At 36.8% G+C, this 26464-nt stretch overlaps 2 protein-coding genes across 3 annotated transcripts in view; one reads left to right on the forward strand and one right to left on the reverse strand.

Annotated features, from left to right (window-relative positions):
- The window catches only part of nord, a 173379-nt gene that overhangs the window by 119161 nt on the left and 27754 nt on the right, over positions 1-26464 (forward strand). The window contains exons 2-5 of the mRNA XM_067777113.1: positions 24422-24507; positions 24813-25044; positions 25128-25324; positions 25434-25678. Of these exons, the coding sequence (XP_067633214.1) occupies positions 24422-24507; positions 24813-25044; positions 25128-25324; positions 25434-25678 (760 nt within the window). The remainder of the gene's footprint in view (positions 1-24421; positions 24508-24812; positions 25045-25127; positions 25325-25433; positions 25679-26464) is intronic.
- Positions 1-26464, reverse strand: part of Ir60a (Ionotropic receptor 60a) — a 97601-nt gene that overhangs the window by 29778 nt on the left and 41359 nt on the right. The window lies entirely within an intron of this gene.

The raw sequence follows: 26464 nt of genomic DNA on the forward strand, positions 1-26464 counted from the left end.
GATGATCAGCTGTGTTGTTAAATAAACGGCAAGTAAATTGGCTGCGTTAAAAATCACGAAATTAATATTTCTGGCCATTTTAATTAAAAAAGAAAATCGGAACTTTAATTAAATACTTTCAAACACGAAAAGCTGCTTGGCATTTGAGTACTTGGCGGACATTTTATCACAAGATGAAGAATTACTACATAAGTCCATCGCCAGTGGACAGACACCTTCTTAGAGAAATAGTTAACCCATTCCACTTGAATGCAACGGAGTTTCGAAAGCTGTACCGACTAACCCCAGACTTGGATCATGATATTATTTCTCAACTTGATGGTAAACTAAGAATAAATGCGATATCAACCGAGAAAAACAAAAAAGAAATTAATACCGATTTTACTTACCTTGTGTTAAAATATGTAAAAACTTGCACAATAATGACTTTTAAAAGCAGTTATTATACGGAATTTATTTATTATTGGCATTCCTTTTGTGCTTTTCGCATTTTTTAGGTTTCGTTAAGCTGTGCTGCCACCTTTCACTATTAAAACGAAATTTAAATGTCATTTATTTCGATTCGTTAAAACTGAGTTAGTGAATAGTACAATCGATAAGGCAAGCGACAAAATCGTTAATTAAAATTTGGGCAAATCGCATCGTTCGTTATAAGTTGGTGAATTCCACTACTAGTCCGCTGCTTCCTGTTAAGCTCGTAACACATTTTTTAACACTCTAACGAATTTAAAGAATTCTCGAATATTCTTAGCCTTTTGGTATCGGTTCGAGTCACTGAACTCTTAAACTACTGCTTACTAATGTCAACCTGTTGTTTGTTCACCACCACAAAGTATCTAGAATTTGACAAAATTCAAAGGAATTCACTTACAAGGTGTTAAAATCAAACTGATCAATCATTCCTCACATTGTGCTGCTTAAATATGACTTAGTTGCTGGTAAATGTTTCTTCCAGGGTCTATAACAGCCTTTCCGAATAGTTTCTTACTTAATACTTATCTTCAATGTCTAATACTCTATTTTACATGTGTGCGAGTGTTTAAGCCGGTTGCGCTTGTTGATGTAGTATGCTTATATACATACATTCAATATAGATGAACGTGTAGTTCATATTACTTAAGGCCGCGGTACAAAGTCATTTTCCATATAGATGCGTTTATTTATTTATTTATTTATTTATCAGTCTACAAATTAAACAATTATACAGACCAAATATACCGACACTTAAATCTCAGATGTAATACACGATATAAACAACATAAGCAGTCATCAATTTTAAAGTAATATTTAAACAGTATTGAATTAAACGCTTGACAATTTCAATTAAAAACTTAGAAGTAAGCAAAAGATAAAATGTTGAAAATGTGTTAAAATGTACTCATGAAGGAGCTAGTAAATAATAATTTATGAAATTGACAATAAAGGAAATTAATAGTAGATAAAATATATACAGAATAGAATTTATACAGAGTAAATTTGATTGCATACATAAAAAAATAATGATCACAACGCAATTTTGCAAACAAGTTTCAAGTAACTGGTACTTCAAATTTGAAACAGAGGGTTGAACAGTATATCACGGTTTAGCGTTCTTTGCTTCATTTCGAATTACAAATTTAATGTAGTTAAAAGGTATTTTTTAATACCAAGAAACGAGTCGCAGACGTCTAAATTTTTACGATGTTTATTAAAATCACGACATAAGCAGTGAAGTGGTTCGTGCATTTCATAATTCGACCTGCATGTAGCTACAAAAATTGATTGAAAATGTCTAGATGGCCTAATAAGAACGTTAAACTTAATTTCACCAAGCAAACCAAGCAAAAATGGACTATTTATTGACCCTCTTATTAATTTAACAATAAATAAGACACCCAGCATCTCCCTGCGGCTCTGCAATGTAGGTAGCTGTATTAGTTTTAACCGGCTGCAATAGGGGGGAAGATTTTTAGAAGGATCCCATGGTAAGTGTTTTAAAGCGAAAAGCAAAAATTGTTTCTGGACCGATTCCAGCTTGTCAGAATGAACCTGATAACGCGGATTCCAAATTATTGAAGCATATTCCAAAGTAGGTCTGACCAATGTGGTAAAAAGAGTTTTTGTAACGTATGGGTCATTAAATTCTTTAGACCAACGTTTAACGAAAGCCAAAGTACCTTTCGCGCTATTCACGCAAGATTCAATATGAAGTTTAAAATCGAGTTTTGGGTCCATTGTAACGCCTAAATCAATAAAATTAGTAACTTGCTTGATTACATAGTCGCCAATAACATAATCATGGGATTGGAAGGACTTCCTTGTAAAACACATGAACTTACATTTAGGTAGGTTTAGTGACATGGCGTTTACATTACACCAGTCACCAAGACTATTCAGATCAGCCTGAAGACATGCCTTATCCACGGGTGAGCGGATAGGCATTACAAGTTTGACATCATCAGCGTACATCAACGGCTTACAGCTCTTCAAAACACTAGGAAGGTCATTAATGAACAACAGGAACAAAACCGGACCAAGATGGCTGCCTTGGGGAACACCAGAAGTTACGTTTATGAACCGAGACCAACAATTATTAAATATAACTGTTTGTTTTCTTTCCCTCACATAAGAAGAAACCCAAGATAGAAGCAAAGGAGGAAATCCTAACCGATAAAGTTTGAATAAAAGTATAGAATGAGAAACTTTATCAAATGCCTTACTAAAATCAGTAAAAATAACATCAACTTCACAATTAGTCTTAAAACTTTTGGATACAAAGGTTGTAAACTCGAGCAGGTTGGACACCGTTGATTTACCCTTGCAAAAGCCGTGTTGTGAAAAGTCAATTAATGAAGATACTCTAAAAGCAATCTGTTTTGTGATAATCAATTCAAATAGCTTAGGAATAGTGTTGAGTTTGGCTAGTCCTCTATAATTTATAACCCACGTTCTGCTTCCATTTTTATGCAGTGGTATAATGAATGATTCTTTCCACTTCTTGGGGAATACCCCTTGCTTCAGGGACGCATTAAACAAACAGGTTAGAGGTCGATATAAGTATCGAGCACAAAATTTCAGCACTACCGACGGAATATGATCCGGACCACTAGAGTAAGAAATTTTTAGATTTTCCAGATGAGTTAAAACATCATCAGTACATATATATGGGACTGCCTGGGAATCCAGAGGAGACAATCTGAAAGGATAATTCGATGGCGGGTAATTATAGGTGTTTGAATAATTAGATTCGAAGAAATCCGCAAACATGTTAGCAATTTCGAAGCTATCGTTGGAAATCTGATCATTTAGCTTCATTGTAGAAGGAAACCCTTTTATCTTCCTTTTTGAATTAACGAAGCTGTAAAGCGACTTAGGATTGACAAAAATTTGGCATTTAATCCTACTGATATATTTCTTGTAACAAATTCTGTTCAATGTGTTATATTTGTGACGTAAAATTGAGTAGGCCGCATAGTCAGTCATTGATCCAGAAAGTTTGTAACGTTTGAATGAACGCGTCTTATGGTTTTTCAGGCGTTTCAATTCTTTAGTGCTCCAAGCCGATGATGATAGAGCAGTGGTTTCTGACGTAGGTATGCATTTTTTAAATATTCCGTATAATACATTATTAAAATGGGATATACTGTCATCAATATCCCCATCGTACTCAGGCCAATTTATTCTCAATACTTTGAGTATTACTTTAGACCAATTGGCTTTTCTAAACAGAAATCGGTGAGGGGTCTTTCGCACTACGTTGGAGGAACGCTCAGAAAAATTGTAAGATTCCATAAACATCGCGAGAGCAGGATGATACACATCTTCAGGTAGGGCAAGGGGGTCACATCGATTTACAAAACAATTTGAATCGTCTGAGAAAATTAAATCCAAGCATTTACCGAATTTATTCTGAATGTTGTTAACTTGAAAAAGTCCAACATCTGCAAACTCGTTTAGGAAATCATAGTCGATAGCACGAGAAGAAGTAGGGACTAGCTTCCCATCGATAAGACTCCACGACACACATGGCAGATTAAAATCGCCAAGTACAGTGACAGAATCACAGGCCCTGGCAGTACTGCACACAGATTTCACTATTGAGGAATGATTCAAATATAAGGAAATGTCAGATTGTGGGGGAACGTAGTTGGCTATAAAATATTTGTAGGTTGAGGAAAGTTTCACTCTTACACAAAGAAGCTCAACATCCTCAAAGTCAGGAAAATGTAGTTCCTCCGCGGAAAACCTAGTGTGAACAGCAATTAACACACCTCCACCAGCTCTGGCCAGTCGGTCTTTTCTAAACACTTGAAACGAACTCGATAAAACTTCAGCATTAAAAACTGTTGGTTTTAGCCAAGTCTCAGTAAAAACGAGTACATCATAAGGACTCTCATGACTCCGTAGAAAAATTTCCGTTAGTTTGGTATTCAACCCCCTAACGTTCTGGTAAAGTATACTAAATGAGATATTATATACGTTTGATAAGACATAATTTAAGTTTGTACCACTTCTGGAGTGTTGTCTGGCAAGTTTTTTGATGCATTCAAAGTAGCGCGGTCACGGTTCGACTTTCTAGTAAACAAATGCACCACAGAGTGCTTCGGCCAGAAAGTAGAATCGAGTACCCTATCAAAAAATGTGTCAGGAACTAAGATTCTGAAAGAAGAGATCACACAAGCTTATGCATTCCAATAACATCGCCATAATCAACCAAGATGTTGCGTTTGTAAATATGAAGGAACTTCAAACTTGAAGTTTATTACGCCCTGCCCACTCACATACAAAATTTCGCGAAGCACTGTTGTAAACATTCTCCCTATACAACAAAAATATTTGCTAGCATATTTTGTGTAGTATATATTCGATTGCTATATTGCAGTTTTTAATTTTGAAAATGTTAAAAATTTACCAACCAGTGGGAAAAATAATTTCACTTGCAAAGTGTGCCAACACCCTTAGCCAAAGCAAATGTCAAATTCTTCTTCTTATGATTTGCTTGGAACAAACTTGGGGAGTTGGCTCCTTTTCAATATCAGATGGCGCCAGTGTCGCTCATTCTACCATTCTCCATAAAAATACGTGCAATCTACTCGTAAGGCATAAGCATGTGTTGAACTCATCTATATGAAAAACTGCTTATGTGCCGAGCTTCCTTATATTTGCCACATTACTAAAGTTGAAGAAATGAGAGCAATTTTAATGAGATTTGGTAAGAGCATTCTTTGTTTCTCGGCAGTAACAGAAAAGTAAACAGATGAAACAGGAAACACATCCATTCATGTAAACAGCTGCTAAAAGCACAGACGAAATTACGCACATATGTATACAGTAAGAAAGAGCGCAGATAACATTTCACATAAAGAGCGCCTATGACATAAACCGAAAATATAAATGTATATAGTCAAATACAATATGAGATAAAAATGAGAAGTAAATAAGCAACTATTCGAGAAGGCTGTTACATTTCATTAAATTGTGAAGATCTACTACTAAAGTAGGACTGTCAATGAAGAGTATTTTATGTAGAGAACATTTGAGTGTATTTACTCGATTGTTAAGTTATTCGAACGTTAGTAGAAGGCACAGAATAATCGAGTACTCTTAAGAATTTCTACAATATTTTGGCTTTTATATATTTTAACTTTCGTGACATTTTTCTTTAGATCTCAATATTTATGTGAGAGCACGTAGCTGGGTATACATATATACATAAGGCCTGCGTCACGCTCTATTATACACGCAAGCAAGCGATTCGTCACGCGGGTGGGTTGGGTTGTAGGGAAGCAGCAAAATATATCAAATATAGGAAACTCTTCAAGTATATTATAGCAATGTATTAAACTAATAATTGAAGTTTTGTCCTTCTACCTTTCAAAATTTGCATAACTACTTCAATGCTCTAGAAATTAGCCGGACAATTCAACTATTTAAATTGACAAATTTTTAATTTCCTTTTGCAGAAAATAAAATTTTTGCGTTTAATAAGTTACAGTTATACAAAAATTGTTGTGGGTGCATGCACGGGCGTAACAAGTCTAAGCAGCAAAGTGTTTCGAAAAAAAAATGTATGTATATTAATTAATTATTGCAGCGTCTAACAGCTTTTTATTGCACGGTTTACGGCAAAATCACTTAGGAAGCTCATCGTTACATAGTACTGATGATGTCCCGATCAAGGTTGTGTGAGAGTATCGCGGACCTCCCTGAAAAGATTGCATTCTTCCACTACTAAAGGTATAATTGAACACCCATAACAACGTTCCCTGCAGAGTTGAAGCCTTCGCTGTAACTACTCATGCCGCATTGTATCATTAGTGTTCTGGAGTAATAAGACAGATTCCGTGGAATTTTTCGATCATTTTTCTAGTGCTTTCATACAATATATCGTCTATAGATGCAGGAATGTCCCTTTATCCTTTTTTAGGATATCAATAAAGTGGCTGAATGATTTTGTTGCGACTCCGTTTTTGATGTTCTGCACTTTTACGAATGAGAGCAGTGTTGTTGTTGTTGTAGCGATAAGGGCACTCCTAGAAGGCCTTGGCAAGTGTTATCGATGTTGATGGTCCTTTTCCGGATGCAGATCGGGTACATTCCTGTACCAAGCCCGACCATCTCGGGAATGATTTGTTATGACCACATGCAACCTTCTAAGCCATATCGCCCTAGATCCATGAGGAGTTCGGGCCACTGTTAATGAAAGAGGATTCGCTACGGATAGGTGAGGTTGAAAATTGGGTTTGGAGAAGATAGATATTGCGCTGGCAACCTGAAAAGGTTGCGCTACACAACTTCTTGAATCTATTTGGTATTTTAGTCGCCTCTTACGATAGGCATACCTATCGCGGGTATATTCTAACCCGCTAACCCACTGGGGAATGAGAGCAGTACTTCATCTTTTGTTCGTCATACCCACTGCTTGGCCTCTTTCTTCTTTCCAGATAAGGCAGAATTTCCTGCGGGACTCTAAAGACCAATATCATCAGAATTGTGGATATTTGCCAAACATGAGGATGTGTGTACTCGATTCTGCTATGTTTTTAAAATTAATGAGATTTTATGAGGAGCTTTTCTCGAGGCTCGTTTTTTAGTCACTCGATTGCAACGATTAAGGATTATTCCTATTCGCCATAAACGGGGTACAACTTCATTTGCTGTACACATTACAAGAAGCACTGGGACCCCATAAAATTGCTTATATAAACATATATAGATGTATAAGCAATAAACTATGTTATCATATTTTGATCTTTTAATTTAACAGCATCTGTGTCTAGTCCCGTTTGTAAATTTTTTTGACACAAACTCATCAATCTAATGGCAACGCCTTTAGTTCGAAATTTTGTAACCAGAGAAAAGAGAAGCACGAATATGAGCAAAGTGCAGTGACACAGATGATTGATTGTTAAACAATCTGTCGACATGCAACATTATGACAAGTTGCAGTGTATGAAATTATAATATTTCAATTTAAAAGGCATGCACACTGTACTCCTTTCGTCGTCCTCCACTTAATATCTGGACATGTGAAAAACATATTTATGTAGGTAGGCAAAGCCACTGAGTTTTCATGCACTTCAGCATGGATCAGCAGGAAAAAGGGAGGCAAACAAATTAAAAACGGCAGACATAGGCTGTGTATTCATTTATACAACACATACACGCACAAAATGTATTGATTTATTTACATACAAAAGTAAAAAAAAAAAACCATCACAAAATATTCGTATCACCACTTTGTGCCCTCGGGCCCGTTTTACAAAAGTACACAACTTTTGAATTTCTTTTCCAAAAATGTTTCTTATTAGGGAAGTTTTCTTCTATTACAAGACTTGTACGTTTTGTGAAACGGCCTCCTGGTGAAAAGTTTCCCATAACATGTAGAATATCCGTGTTGTAGAGATGATTGGTTTTACAGTTAAGAAAATAATATAAGAGCACAATTTGTTCCTGAAATTTAGGGGTTTGTGTAATAAAACATTCACGGCGACCACTATGATGTGGTGGCCGAGCTTCTCGTTCAATTTGCGTTGTACTCCTTTTTGATTTTTCCTACAAATTGACTGGGCAGAACCTACATGTTTTATGCCGATTTCCAATCGCAACTGCAAGGCAGATGTATTTTCAATGCGAAGCTTTTCATTGCAGAAATACACTCGGAGTATTGCCAAGCTTTGTTTCCACTTAGACCAATTTCTTTCTTATTGAAAAACTTTGTTTCTTAACTTTTTATATTGCATTGCCCCAGACTTGAATCGAGGATCTTCGGTGTGGTAGGCTCCACCACATCACAGTTGAAACAAGTAAGGAAGGCTAAGTTCGGGTGTAACCGAACATTACATACTCAGTTGAGAGCTATGGAGACAAAATAAGGAAAATCACCATGTAGGAAAATGAACCTAGGGTAACCCTGGAATGTGGTTGTATGACATGTGTATCAAATGGAAGGTATTAAAGAGTATTTTAAGAGAGAGTAGAACATAGTTCTATGGATGGACGCCATTTAGGAATATCGCCATAAAGGTGGACCAGGGCTGACTCTAGAATTTGTTTGTACGATATGGGTATCAAATGAAAGGTGTTACTGAGCATTTTAAGAGGGAGCTGGCCTTAGGTCTATCGGTGGACGCCTTTTCGAGATATCACCCTTAAGGTGGGCCAGGGGTGACTCTAGAATGTGTTTGTACGATATGGGTATCAAATGAAAGGTGGTAATGAGTATTTTAAAAGGGAATGGGCTTTAGTTCTATAGGTGAACGCCTTTTCGAGAAATCGCCATAAAGGTGGACCAGGGGTGACTCTAGAATATGTTTGTACGATATGGGTATCAAATGAAAGGTGCTAATGAGTATTTTCAAAGGGAGTGATCCTTAGTTCCATAGGTGGACGCCGTTTCGAGATATCGCCATAAAGGTGGACCAGGGGTGACTCCAGAATGTGTTTGTACGATATGGGAATCAAATGAAAGGTGTTACTGAGCATTTTAAGAGGGAGTGGGCATTAGGTCTATAGGTGGACGCCTTTTCGAGATGTCGCCATAAGGGTGGGCCAGGGGTGACTCTAGAATGTTTGTACGATATGGGTATCAAACGAAAGGTGTTACTGAGCATTTTAAAAGGGAGTGGGCATTAGGTCTATCGGTGGACGCCTTTTCGAGATATCGCCATTAAGGTGGGCCAGGGGTGACTCTAGAATGTTTTTTACGATATGGGTATCAAATGAAAGGTGGTAATGAGTATTTTAAAAGGGAGTAATCCTTAGTTCCATAGGTGGACGCCGTTTCGAGATATCGCCATAAAGGTGGACCAGGGGTGACTCCAGAATGTGTTTGTACGATATGGGTATCAAACGAAAGGTGTTACTGAGCATTTTCAAAGGGAGTGATCCTTAGTTCCATAGGTGGACGCCGTTTGGAGATATCGCCATAAAGGTGGACCAGGGGTGACTCCAGAATGTGTTTGTACGATATGGGTATCAAACCAAAGGTGTTACTGAGCATTTTCAAAGGGAGTGATCCTTAGTTCCATAGGTGGACGCCGTTTCTAGATATCGCCATAAAGGTGGACCAGGGGTGACTCTAGAATATGTTTGTACGATATGGGTATCAAATGAAAGGTGTTAATGAGTATTTTCAAAGGGAGTGATCCTTAGTTCCATAGGTGGACGCCGTTTCGAGATATCGCCATAAAGGTGGACCAGGGGTGACTCCAGAATGTGTTTGTACGATATGAGTATCAAACGAAAGGTGTTACTGAGCATTTTAGGAGGGAGTGGGCATTAGGTCTATAGGTGGACGCCTTTTCGAGATATTGCCATTAGGGTGGGCCAGGGGTGACTCTAGAATGTTTGTACGATATGGGTATCAAACGAAAGGTGTTACTAAGCATTTTAAGAGGGAGTGGGCATTAGGTCTATAGGTGGACGCCTTTTCGAGATATCGCCATTAGGGTGGGCCAGGGGTGACTCTAGAATGTGTTTGTACGATATGGATATCAAACTAAAGGTATTAATGAGGTTTTTAAAAGCGAGTGGCCCTTAGATGTATATGTGAAGGCGTTTTCGCGATATCGACCAAAATGTGGACCAGGTGATCCAGAAAATCATCTGTCGGGTACTGCTAATTTATTTATATATGCAATACCACTAACAGTATTCCTGCCAAGATTCCAAACGCTGTTGATTTCGCCTTGTAGAACTTTTTCATTTTCTTCTACTTAATATGGTAGCTGTCATACCCATTTTACAAAGTTTTTTCCAAAGTTATATTTTGCGTCAACAAACCAATCCAATTACCATGTTTCATCCCTTTTTTCGTATTTGGTATAGAATTATGGCATTTTTTTCATTTTTCGTAATTTTCGATATCGATAAAGTGGGCGTGGTTATGGTCGGATTTCGGCCATTTTTTATACCAAGATAAAGTGAGTTCAGATAAGTACGTGGACTAAGTTTAGTAAAGATATATCGGTTTTTGCTCAAGTTATTGTGTTAACGGGAAGGCCAGACGGTGGACTGTGTATAAAAACTGGGCGTGGCTTCCACCGATTTCGCCCATTTTCACAGAAAACAGTTGCCGTCATAGAATCTATTCCCCTACCAAATTTAAGAAGGATTGGTAAATTTTTGTTCGACTTATGGCATTAAAAGTATTCTACACAAACTAAATGAAAATGGGCGGAGCAACGCCCATTTTGAAATTGTCTTTTATTTTTGTATTTAGTTGCATCATATCATTACTGGAGTTGAATTTTGACTTAATTTACTTATATACAGTAAAGATATTAAATTTTTTGTTAAAATTTGAATTTAAAAAAAATTTTTTTTAAAAAGTGGGCGCGTTCTTCATCCAATTTTGCTAATTTTTATTTAGCACATATATAGTAATAGTAGTAACGTTCCTGCCAAATTTCATCATGATATCTTTAAAGACTGCCAAATTACAGCTTGCAAAACTTTTAAATTACCTTCTTGTAAAAGTGGGCGGTGCCACGCCCATTGTCCAAAATCTTACTAATTTTCTATTCTGCGTCATAACGTCAACTCATCCACCAAGTTTCATCGCTATATCCGCCTTTGGCAATGAATTATCGCATTTTTTCGGTTTTTCGAAATTTTCGATATCGAAAAAATGGGCGTGGTTATAGTCCGATATCGTTCATTTTCAATAGCGATCTGAGATGAGTGCCCAGGAATCTACGTACCAAATTTCATCAAGATACCTCAAAATTTACTCAAGTTATCGTGTTAACGGACAGACGGACGGACATGGCTCATTCAAATTTTTTTTCGATACTGATGATTTTGATATATGGAAGTCTATATCTATCTCGATTCCTTTATACCTGTAAAACCAACCGTTATCCAATCAAAGTTAATATACTCTGTGAGCTCTGCTCAACTGAGTATAAAAAACAACAAAATTGAGTCTGTCAAATTTCCAAATTATCGCTGATAAATTTGTCGCATTGTCAAATATCATTTACTTATTTTTTTTTAGCTAACACAAATCCTTTGACCTTCTTAGACTTAAAAAACCATTACAATTGATTGATTGCTTTCCACAGAGCTAATGATATTTGTCATTATTGTCACGACAATTTTGTCAGACTATCCACTGTTACCACCATGGTCCGACAATCGTCTATTTAGTCACTGTCGATTTTCGAGCATTATGTACAAAATGAGTGTGATATCTTATCCGACAACTGCCTAACACGATGTTCAATATGGCTACTTTTAAGCGTCTTGGCCATAGTACGGGTATACAAGTATGATATGTATGAGAAGGAAACAATTCCTTTCTCTTTCTAACACACTGCAGTTTGACACTTCGGTCAGTGTCAAACTATTGTGGAACTCAGTAAAACCTGCGTGGAACATGCGTTTGACACTGAACGAAGTGTCAAAATTACCGGTGTTGCTGTCGTGGAAAGCGACGCAGGGAAAAAAAAAAAATGAGTGGAATATCAGATATGGGTTGCTGCGATGGTAAAATTTTTTGAACGAATTTAGTATGACAAGTAAGGAAGGCTAAGTTCGGGTGTAACCGAACATAACATACTCAGTTGAGAGCTATGGAGACAAAATAAGGAAAATCAATCTGGGGTAACCCTGGAATGTGGTTGTATAACATGTGTATCAAATGAAAGGTATTAAAGAGTATTTTAAGAGAGAATAGGCCATAGTTCTATGGATGAACGCCATTTAGGGATATCGCCATAAAGGTAGACCAGGGCTGACTCTAGAATTTGTTTGTACGATATGGGTATCAAATGAAAGGTGTTACTGAGCATTTTAAGAGGGAGTGGGCCTTAGGTCTATCGGTGGACGCCTTTTCGAGATGTCCCCATTAAGGTGGACCAGGGGTGATTCTATAATGTGTTTGTACGATATGGGTATCAAATGAAAGCTGTTAATGAGTATTTTGAAAAGGAGTGATCCTTAGTTCCATAGGTGGACGCCGTTTCGAGATATCGCCATAAAGGTGGACCAGGGGTGTCTCTAGAATGTGTTTGTACGATATGGGAATCAAATGAAAGGTGTTACTGAGCATTTTAAGAGGGAGTGGGCATTAGGTCTATAGGTGGACGCCTTTTCGAGATATCGCCATTAGGGTGGGCCAGGGGTGACTCTAGAATGTTTGTACGGTATGGGTATCAAACGAAAGGTGTTACTGAGCATTTTAAGAGGGAGTGGGCATGAGGTCTATAGGTGGACGCCTTTTCGAGATATCGTCATTAGGGTGGGCCAGGGGTGACTCTAGAATGTGTTTGTACGATATGTGCATCAAACGAAAGGTGTTACTGAGCATATTAAGAGGGAGTGGGCATTAGGTCTATAGGTGGACGCCCTTTCGAGATATCGCCATTAGGGTGGGCCAGGGGTGACTCTAGAATGTTTGTACGATATGGGTATCAAACGAAAGGTGTTACTGAGCATTTTAAGAGGGAGTGGGCATTAGGTCTATAGGTGGACGCCTTTTCGAGATATCGCCATTAGGGTGGGCCAGGGGTGACTCTAGAATGTGTTTGTACGATATGGGTATCAAATGAAAGGTGGTAAGGAGTATTTTAAAAGGGAGTAATCCTTAGTTCTATAGGTGGACGCCTTTTCGAGATATCGCCATAAATGTGGACCAAGGGTGACTCTAGAATGTTTGTACGATATGGGTATCAAACGAAAGGTGTTACTGAGCATTTTAAGAGGGAGTGGGCATTAGGTCTATAGGTGGACGCCTTTTCGAGATATCGCCATTAGGGTGGGTCAGGGTGACTCTAGAATGTGTTTGTACGATATGGGTATCAAATGAAAGGTGGTAATGAGTATTTTAAAAGGGAGTAATCCTTAGTTCTATAGGTGGACGCCTTTTCGAGATGTCGCCATAAAGCTGGACCAAGGGTGACTCTAGAATGTTTGTACGGTATGGGTATCAAACGAAAGGTGTTACTGAGCATTTTAAGAGGGAGTGGGCATTAGGTCTATAGGTGGACGCCTTTTCGAGATATCGCCATTAGGGTGGGCCAGGGTGACTCTAGAATGTGTTTGTACGATATGGGTATCAAATGAAAGGTGGTAATGAGTATTTTAAAAGGGAGTAATCCTTAGTTCTATAGGTGGACGCCTTTTCGAGATATCGCCATTAGGGTGGGCCAGGTGTGACTCTAGAATGTTTGTACGATATGGGTATCAAACGAAAGGTGTTACTGAGCATTTTAAGAGGGAGTGGGCATTAGGTCTATAGGTGGACGCCTTTTCGAGATATCGTCATTAGGGTGGGCCAGGGGTGACTCTAGAATGTTTGTAGGATATGGGTATCAAACGAAAGGTGTTACTGAGCATTTTAAGAGGGAGTGGACATTAGGTCTATAGGTGGACGCCTTTTCGAGATATCGCCATTAGGGTGGGCCAGGGTGACTCTAGAATGTGTTTGTACGATATGGGTATCAAATGAAAGGTGGTAATGAGTATTTTAAAAGGGAGTAATCCTTAGTTCTATAGGTGGATGCCTTTTCGAAATATCGCCATTAGGGTGGGCCAAGTGTGACTCTAGAATGTTTGTACGATATGGGTATCAAACGAAAGCTGTTACTGAGCATTTTAAGAGGGAGTGGGCATTAGGTGTATAGGTGGACGCCTTTTCGAGATATTGCCATTAGGGTGGGCCAGGGGTGACTCTAGAATGTTTGTACGATATGGGTATCAAACGAAAGGTGTTACTGAGCATTTTAAGAGGGAGTGGACACTAAGTCTATAGGTGGACGCCTTTTCGAGATATCGCCATTAGGGTGGGCCAGGGGTTACTCTAGAATGTTTGTACGATATGGGTATCAAACGAAAGGTGTTACTAGCATTTTAAGAGAGAGGGGGCATTAGTTCTATAGGTGGACGCCTTTTCGAGATATCGCCATTAGGGTGGGACAGGGGTGACTCTGGTATGTTTTTGTACGATATGGATATCAAATTAAAGGTATTAATGAGGGTTTTAAAAGCGAGTGGCCCTTAGATGTATATGTGAAGGCGTTCTCGTGATATCCACCAAAATGTGGACCAGGTGATCCAGAAAATCATCTGTCGGGTACTGCTAATTTATTTATATATGCAATACCACTAACAGTATTCCTGCCAAGATTCCAAGGGCTGTTGATTTCGCCTTGTAGAACTTTTTCATTTTCTTCTACTTAATATGGTAGGTGTCACACCCATTTTACAAAGATTTTTCCAAAGTTATATTTTGCGTCAGCAAACCAATCCAGTTACCATGTTTTATCCCTTTTTTCGTATTTGGTATAGAATTATGGCATTTTTTTCATTTTTCGTAATTTTCGATATCGATAAAGTGGGCGTGGTTATGGCCAGATTTCGCCCATTTTTTATACCAAGAAAAAGTGAGCTCAGGTAAGTACGTGGGCTAAGTTTAGTAAAGATATATCGGATTTTGCTCAAGTTATTGTGTTAATGGCCGAGCGGCAGGACAGACGGTGGACTGTGTATAAAAACTGGGCGTGGCTTCCACCGATTTCGCCCATTTTCACAGAGAACAGTTACCGTCATAGAATCTATGCTCCTACCAAATTTGAGAAGGATTGGTAAATTTTTGTTCGACTTATGGCAATAAAAGTATTCTAGACAAACTAAATGAAAATGGGCGGAGCCACGCCCATTTTGAAATTTTCTTTTATTTTTGTATTTTGTTGCATCATATCATTACTGGAGTTGAATTTTGACTTAATTTACTTATATACAGTAAAGATATTAAATTTTTTGTTAAAATTTGAATTTAAAAAAATTTTTTTTTAAAAAGCGGGCGTGTTCTTAATCCAATTTTGCTAATTTTTATTTAGCACATATAGAGTAATAGTAGTAACGTTCCTGCCAAATTTCATCATGATATCTTCAACGACTGCCAAATTACAGCTTGCAAAACTTTTAAATTACCTTCTTGTAAAAGTGGGCGGGGCCACGCCCATTGTCCAAAATCTTACTAATTTTCTATTCTGCGTCATAGCGTCAACCCATCTACCAAGTTTCGTCGCTTTATCTGTCTTTTGTAATGAGTTATCGCACTTTTTCGGTTTTTCGAAATTTTCGATATCGAAAAAGTGGGCGTGGTTATAGTCCGATATCATTCATTTTAAATAGCGATCTGAGATGAGTGCTCAGGAACCTACATACCAAATTTCATCAAGATACCTCAAAATTTACTTAAGTTATCGTGTTAGCGGACGGACGGACGGACGGACATGGCTCAATCAAATTTTTTTTCGATCCTGATTATTTTGATATATGGAAGTCTATATCTATCTCGATTCCTTTATATATTTACAACCAACCGTTATCCAATCAAACTTAATATACTCTGTGAGCTCTGCTCAACTGAGTATAAAAATCAATAATACGCTACTAGGGGTGATGTATGTCAAAACTCAAAGAAAATATTGTTACGAATATTAGCAAAACTAAGGGGTGCTGCCATCTCTAAGCCGATGCTAAGGAGCGCCTTGCATGCACATCCATAGATCAATCATTATGTATCTACATAAACGAATAAAACGTTATGTCTACACATATGTACGTACACGCAGCAGAGAAGAGATGCTCCCAAAAGTATGCAATTATAATTGTTGAAGTGTCGCTCACAAATACACGCATATGAGAAGCTATATACGTGCATCTGTAGTTATAATTATATGACGGCAACTAAGCAAATTCTGGAAGCGCCTAGATGCCACGAGGAAATCACAGAGTATAAAAGCACCAGCGGTAGAGGCGCTATAATCAGTTTCGATTAAGACGCTATCTAGCGAGCAATAGCAGTATTATTTTGAAAGTGAGTTTCATTTGAGCTATCAATCAGTTTGGTTATTAAGCAAGCCATCTAGTTGCAAAGTATAAGTGTTATTGTGAAGTACTTTAATAAAGGCCATTTTTCCATTATTCAATATTGGAGTTATTTATTCAACAGTTTAGTGATACGAACTTAGCAAAAGGGCAAATAAGAAGATTTGCAAGTAAATTCGTTACAGTATTGAAGTATTTTCTCGTTTTGAGTCCGCTATAAATCCTGGTTTTAACATCCACTTTATAAGAGCAATAATAAAAACTATCCACAACCAAATTTTATTTCAGGACCATTTAATTTAAATATGTATATTTTATTTATTTATTATTATTAAGATTATCAAACTATCCAATTCAAACTGTCACTAAAATTTTTCTTGCGTAACCTTTCGTAAAAGTTTATAACTTTTTCCAGATATTTATGGAAGCATCAAAGATCATTTTCATGGAACTCGTAGCTTCGTAATACAATTTTTTGTATGATTTCCAGAAGTTGGAGGGTGACATGGTTGCAAAAATGTTAAAAGTATAGAGTTATTTTTTTTTATAAGTATTCCTCAATTTAGGGAGTACATCTATATCACTTACCTAGATCAAAACAGCGATTAACTTAAATAATCACAATGTTTAAGAAAAGTAAAAAATTTATGCAATTTTTAATTTTTACCAAGCCCTCTCTGGGTTATTAATAGCTGGCCTATTAATAGCTGTGTCGGTCAGTCTGTTTGAACACAAACTAAGGAATGTTCCGAAAAGAGAGTGCACACTTGATTTTGCTTTTAACTTGACGAATTCGCTCTTTTTTCCTTAAATTTTCTTGTAATTAAAAATTCCCTATTTAAACAAATTTTGATGATCAATTAAAAACAACAAAGTGAACAATTTAATTTTCACAGTTTTCCTTTCACCAGCTCTAATTAGCCTGTGTTGTCCTTTCTCGAGAAAGTAACATTATCTTTTCGTAAATCTATTTCAAGTTTTGTGGCGGTATGGGCAACTCAAGCCTTTTTTAACATTTTGTACATGTCATTAGCCCAGTACCGCCCTATTTAGCGCAGTTCTGGGAAGTTTGGTTAGTTTTCCTCTTATTAATTAATTTTTCAAGCGTTTTTCTGTAAAATCCTGCTCCACACCTGCTTAAGTGTACCAGGGCCAAATTAGATTAAAATAAAACTGACACAATATTCTGCGATATAAATTCATCAGACCTTACTTGGAAACCTCCTCGTTATTTATTTCTTGGATACGGTACCCTTATGTTACAATTGCAGTTTGTCCTTAAGCCTCTAGTAGAACAATTTTACTGTAAAAGTAGTTTTTATCAAACTTCGTTATTCAAATTGGTGAGACTGGTAACATCCGTTGGTCTAAGGAAAATTGAAACTATATAACATTGTTCCATCCATTTTTATGGAGATTTCATTATTCGTTCTAAATCACTGAACTTCCATCAAATGTTTGTAGAGTTTTTGTGCGTCTTATCTTCTTATTAGCAACTGCTTTTCCCTTTGATACTCCCTGCTTTTTAAGGGATTTCAAATGATGTTATACTCAGTTGAGCAGAGCTCACAGAGTATATTAACTTTGATTGGATAACGGTTGGTTATACAGGTATAAAGGAATCGATATAGATATAGACTTCCATATATCAAAATCATCAGTATCGAAAAAAATTCGATTGAGCCATGTCCGTTCGTCCGTCCGTCCGTCTGTCCGTTAACACGATAACTTGAGTAACTTGATGAAATTTGGTATGTAGGTTCCTGGGCACTCATCTCAGATCGCTATTTAAAATGAACGATATCGGACAATAACCACGCCCACTTTATCGATATCGAAAATTTCGAAAAATTGAAAAAGTGCGATAATTCCTTACCAAATACGGATAAAGCGATGAAACTTTGTAGGTGAGTTGAACTTATGACGTAGAATAGAAAACTAGTAAAATTTTGGAAAATGGGCGTGGCACCGCCCACTTTTAAAAGAAGGTAATTTAGAAGTTTTGCAAGCTGTAATTTGGCAGTCGTTGAAGATATCATGATGAAATTTGGCAGGAACGTTACACTTATTACTATATGCCTGTTTAATAAAAATTAGCAAAATCGGAGAACGACCACTTTTTAAAAATTTTTTTTTTTTAAATTCAAATTTTAAAAGAAAAGTTAATATCTTTACAGTATATAAGTAAATTACGTCAACATTCAACTCCAGTAATGATATGGTGCAACAAAATACAAAAATAAAAGAAAATTTCAAAATGGGAGTGGCTCCGCCCTTTTTCATTTAATTTGTCTAGGATACTTTTAATGCCATAAGTCGAACAACAATTTACCAATCCTTGTGAAATTTGGTAGAGGCTTAGATTCTAGGACGATAACTGTTTTCTGTGAAAAAGGGCGAAATCGGTTGAAGCCACGCCCAGTTTTTATACACAGTCGACCGTCTGTCCTTCCGCTCGGCCGTTAACACGATAACTTGAGGAAAAATCGATATATCTTTACTAAACTCAGTTGACGTACTTATCTGAACTCACTTTGTATTGGTGTAAAAAATGGCTGAAATCCGACTATGACCACGCCCACTTTTTCGATATCGAAAATTACGAAAAATGAAAAAAATGCCATAATTATATACCAAATACGAAAAAAGGGATGAAAAATGGTAATTGTATTGGTCTATTGACGCAAAATATAACTTTAGACAAAAACTTGGTAAAATGGGTGTGACACCTACCATATTAAGTAGAAGAAAATAAAAAATTTTGCAGGGCGAAATCAAAAGCCCTTGGAATCTTGGAAGGAATACTGTTCGTGGTATTACATATATAAATAAATTAGCGGTACCCGACAGATGATGTTCTGGATCACCCTGGTCCACATTTTGATCGATATCTCGAAAACGCCTTCACATATACAACTAAGGGCCACTCCCTTTTAAAACCCTCATTAATACCTTTAATTTGATACCCATATGGTACAAACACATTCTAGAGTCACCCCTGGTCCACGTTTATGGCGATATCTCGAAAATGCGTCCACATATAGAACTAAGACCCACTCCTTTTTAAAATACTCATTAACACCTTTCATTTGATACCCATATCGTACAAAACAAATTCTAGAGTCGCCCCTGGTCCACCTTTATGGCGATATTTCGAAAAGGCGTCCACCTTAAGAACTAAGGCCCACGCCCTTTTAAAATACTCATTAACACCTTTCATTTGATACCCATATAGTACAAACAAATTCTAGAGTCACCCCTGGTCCACGTTTATGGCGATATCTCGAAAAGGTGCCCACCTATAGAACTAAGGCCCACGCCCTTTTAAAATACACATTAACACCTTTCGTTTGATACCCATATTGTACAAACGCATTATAAAGTCAACCCTGGTCCACTTTTATAACGATATTCCGAAAAGGCGTCCACCTATAGAACTAAGGCCCACTCCCTTTCATTTGATACCCATATAGTACAAACAAATTCTGGTCCACCTTTATGGCGATATCTCGAAAAGGCGTCCACATAAAGAACTAAGGCCCACGCCCTCTTAAAATACGCATTAACACCTTTCATTTGATACTCATATCGTACAAACAAATTCTAGAGTCACCCCTGATCCATCTTTATGGCGATATCTCGAAACGGCGTCTATCTATAGAACTTAGGCCCACGCCCTTTTAAAATACTCATTAATACCTTTCATTTGATACCCATATCGTACAAAATAAATTCTAGATTCACCCCTGGTCCACCTTTATGGCGATATCTCGAAACGGCGTCCATCTATAGAACTTAGGCCCATGCCCTTTTAAAATACTCATTAATACCTTTCATTTGATACCCATATCGTACAAAATAAATTCTAGAGTCACCCCTGGTCCACCTTTATGGCGATATCTCGAAAAGGCGTCCACCTATAGAACTTAGACCCACTCCCTTTTAAAATTATCATTAACACATTTCATTTGATACCCATATCGTACAAACAAATTCTAGAGTCAGGCCTGGTCCACCTTTATGGCGATATCCCTAAATGGCGTCCATCTATAGAACTATGGTCGACTTCCTCTTAAAATACTCTTTAATACCTTACATTTGATACACATGTCATACAAACACATTCCAGGGTTACCCTAGGTTCTTTTTACAACATGGTGATTTTCCCTTACTTTGTCTCCACAGCTCTCAACTGAGTATGTAATGTTCGGTTACACCCGAACTTAGCCTTCCTTACTTGTTACTTACTGATTTTATAAATTCTCTGTGCAATTTTAGCGGCTTTTAAATACAAATATTTATTCTTAATAAGTTACTTTTTAATGCTCTTGTTCTTCAACTAGCGATACTGCGAAAACTATCAAAACTCTGTAGGTGTAGAAGCTAACAGAAGTGCTTTACTCATAATGATCCGACTCTTACACTTCGAGTTAAAATCTGAACTTTTGTAAAATTTCACCAAACACATAGTGCAAGGGTTTCTGATAAAGTCATACAACTAATCTTCAGTTACATCCCATACAACCGATTGTTCAGATTTTAGAATCTCGCAATTTCTCCCTCAATTTGTATACCGAGTGCGTACTTGTAACTTTAGCGGGATAACGATAGTACGTAATGGCATAAAAAAGTCGAGATAGATATAGACTTTCTAATATCAAAACTACCAGGATCGAAAAAGATTTTGACTGTGCTATGTCCGTCAGTTCCTTATCACGATAACTTGAGTAACAATTGAGATAAAAGTACCAAATTTCATATACTGGTTAATCTCGAACCAGAATATATTGGCATTGAACGAAAGCCACGCCTACTTCTCGATATAGAAAATTTTGAAAAATGGAAAAAATGCCATAACTCGCTATCAAAGACCGATAAAGTGATGAAACTCGATATACGGGTGACTTTATGAATAAAAATAAATAATAAATCTGGCAGAGAGTTGCCGTTACAATTGTATATACACTTTATGAAAATTAACGAAATCCGCTTGGCTACTTAGAAAAATAAAACTTTAAGCCTAATGCAACAAAAAATCCAACATTTATGCGGTACACAACTAAATTATACTCAGTATCGATATGGTGTCGCCAAGTACGAAATAAATTTTTTTTTATGGACGTGGCCCGCTCCTTTTTTTAGGTGGAATAGAAAATTTAGTGCACTGTGCCCAACTATGGTTGGAAGCCTCGATCGCTTTTTATACCTAGTGGAAAGTTTTTCCTTCCGTCCGTCCAGTCTCAATGAAAATATTTAAGGGATGAAATTTAGATTTGTTTTTGGAAACTTCTCGATAACTGAAACCTTAAACCAAGCTTTGAGCTCTATAAGGTTGTGATATTTAGGATAAAACAGTTTCATAGATGGGACACGGATTGAGGTATTTAGTGATATTTATAACTCCATTTACAACATGTGTAATCTGGCTACCGCTATTTAAGTAAGTTCCATAGAGTTAGATTCTTAAGTATGACAACTTACTTCAGAGCCCCTTTACAATGCAACATAAGGCAAACAAAATCTCGTTAGGTGGTCCAGGGATCGTGAAAATTTAAAAAATCGTCTGAGCTTGGTCATTTTGCTTTCCAGTTTTAAGGAACTTACCGATAACCCAGAGACTTTATCTGAAACTTTGAACGAAACATTGGGCTCTATTAGGTTGTAATATATGGAATAAAATATTTTTCTAGCTGTGACAGGGACCGGTATATTTAGTGATATTTAGGAAGTCCGTTTAAAACATGTGCTATTTGAACGCTGTTTGAGTAATTCTCCCAGATCTAGATTCTTTAGACTAAGAGCATATTTCAGAACCTCATGTCAGTGCAACACGAGTTAAAAAAATGTTCATCAAGTGCTCCAGGCATCGTTCCTATTTAAAGAAAATAGGCCCAACTTGGAAAGTTTGCTTTCGTTATTAAGGAACTTACCGATAACCTAGAGATCTCAAACTATTAACTTGCTATGCATAATATGTCAAAATTTTCTATATATAAATTCATTTAAAGCATTTCGAATCTTACGATCAATTATTGAGTATCTCCCCGTGGAGCTCGATTCTTGAAACTTGAAACATTCTTCAGAACCCGATGACAATATACAAATTTTCATTGGGTGGCGCAGGGATCGTGAAAATAAAAGAGAAATTCCGAATTCAGAAATTTTGTCTTCGAGTTTTAAGGAACTTCCCGATAACCTAAAGACCTGAAACTTTAAACGCAGCACAGGGCCTTTACAGGTTCTAATATTTAGGATTAAAAAAATTGTTTAGATAGGGCCGGCAGATATTTGGAGATACTAAGAAAATCCAGGCGAAAGCGCGCGATCGATCATATTGAGATAGAAACCTAAAACTTTATATATAGCTAAAGCACGGAAACTATGCTAAGTAGTAGTTTTGTTTTTAAACGGTTTTGTTTAGCTTGACTCTGTGTAGAGTTGTTTACGAATTTTGTAATTATAATTTAAGTAACTTCCCGATAAGCTACAAGCTTGAAACTTGGAATAAAGTTCAGAACCCCATGGCAATACAATAAAAAGAAAAAACTCCGCTAGGATTGAGATATTCAAACAAATTTGTGTATTTGTGGTCTGATTTGGCTCGCATTTGGAACACATATTACATACATGAATAGAAAGCGACCTAGTAAGGATCAAGATCGATTTGGCTCATTGAACAAATATTACATTCAGTCCAGTAGAAGTGACATCAACATACTTTTGACCACATAAGTTCAAATTCTATTAATGAGATTCAAGTAGAGAACTCAAATCTCCGTAGAAGGGACGGCAAAATATTTTGGAGAACATAAGTTGAAATTTTGTAAGTGAAATTTAAGTAATAAAATAATTTTAAAAAAAGTTGAACAGTTTTATTGAAAACAATACTTACATTAAGTAATAATAATATTAAAAGCTAGAAAATAATTAGGTAGCTCCTAGGTGCTAGTCATCATACTCCTCAGCAATCTAGAGCGTTGATCAGAAAAATAAATAAAAGCGTGGGCCGAGTTAATGCCTGTCGTAAGAGGCGACTCAAATACCAAATTGATTCTAGGGGTTGTGTAGCGCAACCCTTTCAAGGTGTTGATAGCGAAAAATATAGCTTCTCCAACCCAATTTTCAACCTCACCTACCCGTGGCGAATCCTATTACTTTAACAACCGAAGTTCTGGCGACCCCAAGTTCCTCATGGCGATATGTCCTTGAAGGTTTCATGTGGTCATACTAACTCGTTCCCGTAATGGTCGCGCTGGTGCCTTAATGGTGCTTTTGGTCATGTAATTCATTACTGAAATGATAAAAGCTACCTATTTATATATTTTTATTTACATTTTCAAAAATATAGTCCGGGTATTCATAGTCCCCTTTAAGATTAAAAATGCAAAAATGACACTGATGATGGCTCAACGCTAAAACCAGTTTGTCTTCGCACTAAATTTGACAACGAATGACGGACATCAATTATCCACCCTGTCGGAAAATCAACATAGCCAAACGAATCTTTGAGCATAATTTCATATGTCAACGTTTTATTATTGACAATTTTATTTTATTTGCAAAATTTTCAATTTTCGCATTTATTTATATTTTCAATACAATATTTGCTCAAGAATTCAATGTTGGCCAGTTTTAACGTAAACAAATTATTGTTAAGGCCTCTACCTCGTTTCGAATCGGTGATCATACAAATCAAATATACTGACAAACAACAACAATTGTCATTTTTTATTTTTCAATTATTTATAAAAATTTTAAATTGTTGTAATTGTTTTGTAATAGAAAAATATACTCAAAATAAAAAATATGAAACTAAGCCAGCGGAATAATTAAAGACCTACCGTTGGTTTTACCCCTCTAGTGTTTTTTATAGAAAGTCACTCATGCACTTAGCGGGCAAGCCGACATCGGACTTGAATAGAGTTTGCACATATAGTAGTTTCTGAAAAATAAGTTCGCATTTAGGGTCACTCTCACCATATAAATACCGCTATACGTTTTGCAGGGAAAAAATTAGAATTTCAACTGTGTTTAATCAGTTTTTACTTTGGACTTGAGTAATTTAAATAAAGTTCGTTCTTTTTACTATCATTACTTTCAGGTTTTTGCTATACATAAATACATCTACATCGCTGACCATTAATTTCTCGCAGCAAGTTGTACGAAAGATATACTTCAATCAAACAAGTGAGTATCAAAGAGAATAAAATACTTACAAATGTTGCTCATACGCCCCACACCACTTAACACTGCTGTACAATGCATTTGGGTACTAAACTCAATTTCTTCTACTTTCACAACTATTTGCTTTCATTTAATTGACCTTACGCAATCTTCTTGATACACATATTCACGTTTTTTTTTCATACATCCCATATATATCCGTTCAATACTTTGTAGCTGGTCATACTGACATTTGTATTGAACATTTTCTGTAACCATCCTTCCACCAAATTTATTTTTTATTGCTTTACTTCAATTTCACTTCGCAGTAAATTTATCGCGTTCCTTCAAATCTGATCAAGGTACTGTAGTGCTTCCATGTGCCTTACGGGGTCAATACGATATATTTGTGCAAGCGCGTCAACGTGGTTCTATCAAAATCGAGGCACAAGCTGTACATCCGCAATCCAGTTGGCCGCTACTCAATCGTACGCATTACATCAGCATACGCACGCAAAATAGAGTACGCAAACGTCAGATGATTGTTAAGTGGGACAAGAGGTAAGAGGTATTTGCACCATAAGATAGTTTGACTATAAATTGATTTTCCTTTGCTGACCGCTCTCGCCGCCATTGGTGAATAGCAAATTCGATTTTCATGCAGTGCATTACTGCTTGGTTGTGAATACACGGCAGCGCCAATTGAATTTCTGCAGTGCCGTCAACGATTATTTCATGAGAGCGGTACGCCACTTAAATGTAGGTGCTTCGGCCAACTGCTATCCTGGCTCATTGATGGATTATATTTGGTTAAAGCCACCCGAGCGAACTAAGAAAATTGGTAAGTCTCTATTCAATTTCGGTCTACCATTATTGAGTAAATTTTGTTTGAATGTGGCAATGCTATTTAACATTTTTAAGAGCACATACCGAAATATATTTCTTCTCAGATCCACGCTCTATCAACATTATTTGTACTGGCTCCCATACACAGCAGCTGTTGAGGGGTGTACTTCCGAATCATACCTACTATTTGGACGTGTTTGGTGTACATACGCGACGTCAAAATCTTACCTTTCATATTGCATCAATGGAGGTAGATTTCAATCGTACCCATCCAGTCTCGTTGCGGGCCAATATGCTCACTATGAAAAAAATATCTGGGCTGCATGGCGTACAAGTGTTCAGTTTTAAGGTAAATATATTACTCATACGTATGTAAATCATAGATCGCAAATAACAGTTCCCGAAACGGGTATTTTAAATTAAAACAATTATCTAATGAACACTCTCAAACTAACTGTTGAATGCTGGTACTGCTGGTTTCGGCCTCTCACACGCAAAGAACGCTTTGCAAGCAAAATAGAGAGAATGGGCAGTGAATGGGAACAACCGATTACCGAATGATATGAATCGCGCTCAGTTACTTTAAGTTAACTTACAGAGTTGCTGCTACAACAACAACAACAACGACATCGAATAAAAAAACCCGTGAATTATTGATAATGTGCTTGCGCATAAATAATAGAGAAGGGAGGGAAGGAAGGAAAATAAAAAAGGGAGAGCAAAGGGAAAGGAAAATAACCGTTATAGGCGAGCTTTCGGAATATTACTGACTTATCGGTTTCATATCAAAAAATTATAGAAAAATTATCTATTTGTTATCGAAAAAATATCGCACAAGCATCGAATTTTTATCGCGCAAATATATTATTTGATATCGAGGAAGTCTCCATTTTTGTCGAAAATTTACCGGAAATATATCGATTTAGAAGAAAAATTTAAGCCAAAAAATTTTGATAATATCCGATAATAAACCTATAACTTTTCGATAGAAAATTCTGATAACAAATTCATATCTTTCAATAACTAAATAAAAATAAAAAATAAATAAATGCAATTTAGTCGAGCTTTCCTTCTAATTTGCGTCGTGATCCTTTTTCTTAACTTTTCCAACAAATAGGCCGGACGGGAGTTACTT

This window comes from Eurosta solidaginis, chromosome 3 (assembly GCF_040869045.1).
Source record: "Eurosta solidaginis isolate ZX-2024a chromosome 3, ASM4086904v1, whole genome shotgun sequence".
NCBI lineage: Eukaryota > Metazoa > Arthropoda > Insecta > Diptera > Tephritidae > Eurosta > Eurosta solidaginis.